Source organism: Tachyglossus aculeatus, chromosome X2, assembly GCF_015852505.1.
Source record: "Tachyglossus aculeatus isolate mTacAcu1 chromosome X2, mTacAcu1.pri, whole genome shotgun sequence".
Classification (NCBI taxonomy): domain Eukaryota; kingdom Metazoa; phylum Chordata; class Mammalia; order Monotremata; family Tachyglossidae; genus Tachyglossus; species Tachyglossus aculeatus.
In genome coordinates this window covers 22309731-22317606 of record NC_052100.1, presented here as the reverse complement: position 1 = coordinate 22317606, position 7876 = coordinate 22309731, and the positions used below count along the sequence as shown (strand labels likewise).

General features: G+C 42.3%; 1 protein-coding gene across 6 annotated transcripts in view; it reads right to left on the bottom strand.

Moving 5' to 3' along the window:
* Positions 1–372: 372 nt before the first annotated feature.
* MLLT3 (MLLT3 super elongation complex subunit) overlaps positions 373–7876 on the bottom strand; it is a 235833-nt gene continuing 228329 nt past the window's right edge. For all 6 annotated transcript variants that reach the window (XM_038771335.1, XM_038771338.1, XM_038771337.1 and 3 more), the window contains 3 exons: positions 6946–7017; positions 4385–4456; positions 373–626 (listed from right to left, as the gene is read on the bottom strand). In XM_038771335.1, coding sequence (XP_038627263.1) covers positions 495–626; positions 4385–4456; positions 6946–7017 — 276 coding nt within the window. In that variant the 3' untranslated portion in view covers positions 373–494. The remainder of the gene's footprint in view (positions 627–4384; positions 4457–6945; positions 7018–7876) is intronic.

The window sequence follows — 7876 nt, the reverse complement described above, 5'->3', positions numbered from 1 at the left end:
CCTAAGTTAGGTCACTAAGCTTGTGATGGTGCTGTGTCAAAGGAGCAAACGTGTGACCCGGGTACTTGTAACATCTGGTAGTGTCATTCCCTCAATGACTTTAGAATATCTGTATGCAACAATAAATAGATCAGTTATGTAATAAGGCAGTGTGTTGAACATGCATTCATCTTGTGGACTGAAACACCACAGAGAGACACATGATACCATACACATTCATAAAGAACAAGGTTTTTTTGTATATTTTTCAAGGCGGTCCAGGTAAACTCTTCCAGAGTATTTTCTTGGTGAAAAGAGTGATCCTCTGAGCATGTCACTTAACAAATCCTTATTAAGAGATGATGACTGTTTTTAATGAAAAATAAAGCTGTAGAAGGTTGTCCCGTTTTTATGTTTTCCTTTTGGCTGCATTATTTAGGAGTATTTCATAAGGACAAAAATAACCAAAAAAAACCCCATTCCAACAGTTTTGGATGCAGACATGTTCTGGATCCTCAGGATGTTCCAGATGATTCCAAGTAACTCTGTAGTTTACGTACTGTGGATTTGTCCAGCGAACAAAGGTCAAAGTCAAAGGTTGTGTTCGTGATATGAAAGTGTCCAGTTTCTTCTATAAGGTTTACAATCTGGGAAAGTGAAGAGGAGGGATGAGAAGTGGAGGGAGGGGAAAAAGGAGAAATCATGGAGAGAGAAGAGGGGGAGAGCACATGCATTTAATTAAATCAATCAACAGTATTTACTGAGCACTTACTGTGTGCAAGGCACGGCCCAGTGGAAAGAGCACGGGCCTGGGAATCGGAGGACCTGGGTTCTATTCCTAATTCGGCCGACTGCTTGCTGTGTGACCTTGGGCATGTCACTTAACTTCTCTGTGCCTCTGTCTCCTCAAACTGCAAAATGGGGATTAAGTATCTGTTCTCTCTCCTTCTTAAACTGTTAGTCCCATGTGGGACAGAGACTATGACCAATCTGATTAATTTGCATCTACCCCAGCATTTGGAACAGTGCTTGACACATAGTAAACCCTAAACAAATGTAATAATAATGGTAATAGTAATAATAATAATAATGCCACCAAGCAATAGTGCAACGGCAGGGAAAACAGCTGGATGAGACAGTAAGCACACAGGATAGATTGGGGCCTAGAGTACTTGCATGCCCAGGTGTAACAGGAAATGAGGGAGAGTAAGTAAGAAAAGGGACAATGTGGCAGACAGCCTTGAAACCTAGAGTCAGTTTTTTGTGTGTTTTGGGGTTTTTTATGGTACTTGTTAATAATTGTGGTATTTGTTAAATGCTTACTATGTGCCAGGCACTGTACTAAGCACTGGGGTACATACAGGATAATCAGGTTGGACACGGTCCTTGTCCCATTTGTGGCTCACAACCTTAATCCCCAATTTTACAGATGAAGTAACAGGCACAGAGAAGTGTCTTGCCCAAGGTCACACAGCAGCCAGGTGGCAGAGCTGGGATTAGAACCCAGGTCCTTGTGACTCCCAGGCCCATGGTCTATCCACTAGGTCAGGCTGCTTCTCTAAGTTTTGATTTAGTACATTAAACAACTGGGAACTACTGAAGACTTATCAATAAGATTGTGGCACTAATGAGTAGAAAGTGTTTCATCAAAACAGTTATAGCCTAAATGGGTCTGGACTGTAATATTCCTTCATTTCATAAACACTTCCCGCCCAACCCACACTCCATCCCCGATAAACTCACACTAATTTTCTTGGTGATGACCCCTGAGTGGGCAGGATAGAGAAGTCTTTAGAACAATGTCAGGGGAAACTATCAGGCAGAGTGAGGAGAGGAAACACCTTTCATTCATTCATTCATTCAATTGTATTTATTGAGTGCTTACTGTGTGCAGGGCACTGTACTAAGTACTTGGGAAAATACAACAATAAACAGACACATTTCCAGCCCACAACGATCTTACAGTCTAGAGGATGAGCTCTGTGGAAGGTCTGCAAAAAACCCTGGGAGAACTGAAAGTGATGAAAACAGGAAAAACTGGATATCAGGCAGGCAGGAGGCTTATAAATCAGGTAGTATGAAAGTGGAAAGTCAAAGGAAACAGGGGAGAAAGCAACATGCCCTTTTCTCTACACAGATAACAGACGATGGGAAACCCATTGTCAATAGTCAGTATTCTTAAATATTTAGGACAGACGCTGACAGTATTTATTGCAACGTCGAGGGACTAGGCATGGACTAAGTAGCCACAGGATAATGGTGATAGTAAAACCAGCATGGTGATGGCTTTGGGAGTTGAGGTCTAAAACCATTCTGCTATGAATGCCACTCTGGGCTCTGTGAATTTTGGGTGTAAAGAAAAGTACAAGTGGGAATTCATATAGAATGAATCCATTCAAAATGAGGAGGCCAGAACTCAACATTAATTCTACGATTTTTAAGCTCCCATATGAATAATGTACATATTCCACTATCTGTTGCCAAATTCAAGTCTGTCTCTGTCTCTGTCTCTCTTACACACACACACACACACTCTCGACCCCCCCACCCCCACCCCCCGCCCCGCACGCCACCCCAGTCTGAAACACCAGGGGCATATGATAAACCTAAATAAACTCTCAAGATTTGATTTTTTTATGAGATTGCAAGACCAAAGCAGAGTTAGATGGTATCAAAGGCAGCAGGACTATGGACTGCTTGCCAAAGGGAACAGCATTAATGGCTTGAGTTATACATGCACACATACACATCCTCAATCTAGTCCCAAAATACTTTATATAAGAAAAATACACGAAGGTTTCTTGCCAGGAAGTCTTGCCTGTTAATCAGAAACACAACTTGAAAATACTTTATTATTAGGACACAGACTGCAAAACCTAAGGACACCCCATCAACTCACAACTATCTGAGCTCCACTTTTCTATATGAAAGTACAGTTCTGTTTAGGTAATTCCTTGGGGTTCACCATCTTAGCTTCATTATTGTTTATCACAATGCAGAAATTAATCTGTTTCAAGTTGTCTTTCTGAAACACCATTACTACTACTGCCACTAATAATGAATGCACATATAAAACAGACCAAGAACAGGGGAAGTAAACTGTGAATCTCATTTTTCAGACAATACTGGGAACAAAACCTTTTGTGGCAGATTATTTCCAGCCAAGTCAACTCCTTGGCAGTAACACACATTCCACTGTGTTGTTTTGTTATTGTTTTTATAATGGCAAGAGCCTCTTGTTCAATTTTTGGTTTCTCTGTTCACTATAAGAGTAGCTGCATTATAATTAATCTTACTATTTAAAAATCAAGTAACCTTCAAATCAATTGGTCTGATTTCCCCTCCGATAGAAGCTTGAAGTGTCCTCCTAACTGAGCATGAAATGATAAGAAAACGGTGGTGGTGGTGATGGTGGTAGCAGGGGGTAGTAGTAGAAATAATATTATTTATCGAGTGACCACCAGCACGGCTTGGTGGAAAGAACGACATGCCTGAGAGTCAGAGGCCCTGACTTTTAACCTTGGCTCTCCCACTTGCTTGCTCTGTGAGCTTGGGCAAGGTACTTAACTTCTCTTGGACTCAGTTTCCTCATCTTGAAACTGGAGATTGAATACCTGTTCTCTCTCCCACTTAGCAAGCCCCATGGGCGACAGGGACTGTATCTAACCTGATTATGCTGTATCTACCTCGGCACATAGTACAATGCCTGGCACCTAGTAAGCGCTTTAATACCACAATTATTATCATTATAATAACTATTATTATTATTATTCGTGAACTATGCATTTGGGAAACACAAAACAAACGACACACACTTTGTCCAGAAGAAGCTTACACTGTAATAGGGAGGCAGACATAAAAGTACTTATAAATAAATAATGGAATGTACAATTCCATAAACATGTACACCGTAAGTGCTGAGCATGGGTATAAGTAAGCACCTAAGTGCTAGAGACAGCTGATCGGTACTGGCAATAGTTGAATCACATATATCAGTAGCACTTAAGTGACATTTTTAACACTATTTTACTACGAAATCAGAAGCCCTGATCCAAAAGTTTCACATTCCTGCTATTTTCTCCCCTTGCATGTAAGGTTAACATATCAACAAGCTGAGAGGTGTGTGATTACAAAACTACAAGCAGCAATGTTATTACTTCATTTCCACAGGTACCAATATTTCACTTTGTTGTTGCACTATCAACGGAAGGAGATTAATCAATTCCCAGACACAACACAGGCTGCCAGTTGTCAAAGGAAGTAAGTATTGTTGGCCAATGCCTCCTTAGGTTCTATTAAAAACCCCTAAGGTGCCATTCACAATTCAACCCTGATGGTGAGTCACAGAGTTCGTGTTTCCAAGTTTCACTGTCCAGGAAAGTATCATGAAAAGAAGAGTTCTCACCTGCTGAAGAACGGGTCTTTCCCGCAGTGTCATTAATCTTCTATGAAGCTCCACCAATTCGTCCAAGTATGCCTAAAAGAGAAGATTTCCCACAAACACACACTTTATTAAGCAGCAGACTCAGTGCATCACTTTCCACAGCACCCAATCCCAGCTGATTTGAATTTGTGCACTGGAATTTGAACTTTGGAAGGGGGACATCAAAGGTAATTTCCATAATCATGGAATGGTAAAAACTAGACCACTAGAAGGAATTCTGTTTTACCCAACCTTTCCTCGCCTTCAAACGGACTGACATTGGAAATTTCTTGCTTTTTTTGTTCTTCAGGAAATTCATATGAGCATTCCACAATGTTCTCCCCACCAAGAAGCAGCCTGGCTCACTGGAAAGAGCACAGGCTTGGGAGTCAGAGGTCATGGGTTCAAATCCCGGCTCTGCCAATTGTCAGCTATGTGACTTTGGGCAAGTCACTTAACTTCTCTGGGCCTCAGTTACCTCATCTGTAAAATGGGGAATAAGACTGTGAGCCCCACGTGGGACAACCTGATCACCTTGTATCCTCCCCAGCGCTTAGAACAGTGCTTTGCACATAGTAAGCGCTTAACAAATATCATTATTATTATTATTATTATTATTCTACCCTCACAATTCTTCAAATGGTATGGGGCATGTATCTGACTAGGAAACAATGTAAGGTTTTAAATGATATCACATACAAAAATCTGAAGACAGGATTCTTCATTAGGGAAATAACTCAAATGGTCAGAAAATGGCACCATTCAATCATTTAGCAGAGTCTCTATATGGCCCAATATATTCACCATGAGAGATGATGGGAAGCAGTGTAACCTGGTGGAAGAATCACAGGCCTGGGAGTCATAGGACCTGGGTTCTAATCTCAGTTCTGCCTCTTGTCTGCTGTATGACCTTGGGCAAGTGTACTTAACTTCTCTGTGCCTCAGTTATCTCATCAGTAAAATGGGGATTAAATCCTACTTTTTCCTACTTACTGTGAGTCCCACGTGAGACAGGGACTTTGTCCAGTCTGATTATCTTGTATTTACCCGAGCGCTTAGTACAGTGCTTGGAACCTACTAGTTGCTTAACATGTACCACAAGTAAAAAAAAATAAGATAGGAGTTTCTTCTTTTTTTTTTAAATAAAAAAAGGAAGCAAGGGTCCAAGGCCACCTTCAGACTGTAAGCAAGGTAAGCGGTTGCCTCAGGGGGCCTGGGCTGCGGGGGGGGCCTAGCCTGACCTTCCCCAGATGACAGTCGCCTGGGATTTGGGCGGCAGGGGCAGTGCAGTGCAACATCAAAGTGGGGTGGCATAACTGTCAGAGGACCTGGGTTCTAATCCCAGCTCCGCCACTCATGTGCTGTGTGATCTTGGGCAAGTCACTTAACTTCTCTGTGCCTCAGTTACTTCATTGTAAAATGAACCTTATGTGGGACATGGATTGTGTCCAACCTGATTATCTTTATTTACCCCAGTGTTAGTACAGTGCCTGGCACAGGGTAAGTACTTAATAAATACCATTAAAAAAAATCAGAGGGGAGCAGGGACAGAAGTAAACTTAGAGAGAAGGTGGAAGGGTTCTGAGCTCCTCCTCCTCATTCCCTCACCCTCTGATTTGGGGCCAAATTGGTCTCGGTTCCTACTCTGAAGCCACCTCGGCACTGTCCATTTCTGCAGAAATAATCAGCTTCCATTCTTGCAAGCCCGAACAGCAGCTATGTCCCTGCAATCCTATTCCAATGGCGGAGGGCAGTTCTCTGACCTCCTGCTGCCTCCTTCCCTCTAATCTGGAAGTGACTCAACCTCAGTTAGGGAGGGAGCAGGAGGAACCCTGCTCTTACCCAAACCCCATCTGGTGTTCTGGGCAAATTCTTTCGGAGAAGCTGCTGTCAGATCAGGATATTCTCGGCAGCAGCTGGGAAACGCTTTTCCACAAACCATTTGTGTGATGTAATATCATATGGAATGAGGGGGGAGCATATTTACACCCCCTTTTGGGGGGGACACAATTTCTGAAGGCCACCTGGTCAGGGACATAATAAAAGGTATGCCAAAAGGAAGAGAGGGGAATCCTTCTCTTTTGTCTGGTCACGTACCATTCACTCAGAAGCCATACCCGCCTATCCCCATTTTAACATGTTTGCTCCACTTTGTTTCAAAAGTCTTCACTTCCACTGGGCTTCCCATGAACCCCTCCACCTCTAGAGTCACCTTACGCAAACCAGACAGAATAAAACCTTGGTAAAGGACTTTTGAGATTCTCCTGCATTTCTACATGGAATTCCATATCCCCAGAACACCAAGCCGATACCATTCCAGGATTATTAGACAAATAGGGCACTCATGACCAGATTCTCAAAACATGCTATATTTCAGCCCATTGTACTGGATAAAGATTAATTGTCAAAATCATTGTCTCAGCCCTCCTCTCCCCCACCTCCAACTCTCCTACCTCACATTTTCTCTGGAACAACTTGGAAAATAAAAATCATGTCAAATGGCAGTGTGAATCAGAGAAATTTTGAAGCTACACTAATAGTACCTTATCACAATCACCATTCTTCGTTGGCTTATCAGATTTGTTTGGCTTCACTGGACTTTTCACTTCTAAGATCTAGGAACCAAGAAAAGAAAACAGGGGTGTCAGGTTTGTGTTTTATTGCTGCCTAAGCAGTGACCCTTAGTCAATGCACTAAGGTACACAGTAAAAACAAAGTACTCTGTAACAATAATCACTTTGCATTTATAGGCAGCTTATCCTCACTAGAGCTCTAGTTGAAAATACACTCAATAAGAGCTCTAAGCCCTAAAACAAAAACAACCCTCAAACTATCCTTCCTCATAGAGTCTAGGTTTTTCTCCCATGTGTTTGTCAATCATTTTTCAAATCATATTTCATTTACACCAGAAGTATTGAATCACAGTAGCAGGATGTCAAAAATCCTGTACTGATGAGAAAAACTGAACTATCATGCTAAGCTCAGGAATGTAGTTTTCCTGTGAAGTCACACTCTGCAACACATGAATAGTGGCAGAAGCATACTAAGATTATATTACTCCGAGACATGAACTCTTTCTACTTCATTGTCTTCTGCATAGCCAGTAATTCTGCCAGTGGTAAACAATAAGGATCTAGCTAATGATAACTACATAGAGTACATGCGGCTCCTTTGTTACTGGATTCCATACTTAACTGGCTACCAAGCCGGAGGGTTGTGGATCTTCCACTGTGGGCCGTGGCGGGGAGGGGGTGTCTCCCTACATTATTAGAACCAGCTGAAGGCTTGCACCCCACAGTGGCTCAAAGTGGGAGTGAGCACCCTCTGGGATAAGGTGGCCCATCTCTGATCCTGTCTGAAGCAAGTGGAGGCTTTTTTGTGAAACCAAGGAAAAGCAGAGTTAACAGCACAGCTGAAAGAGATGCATGTGGAGAAGGCAAATGAGAAAGTCCTAACAACTGAGGATGTGTGCCA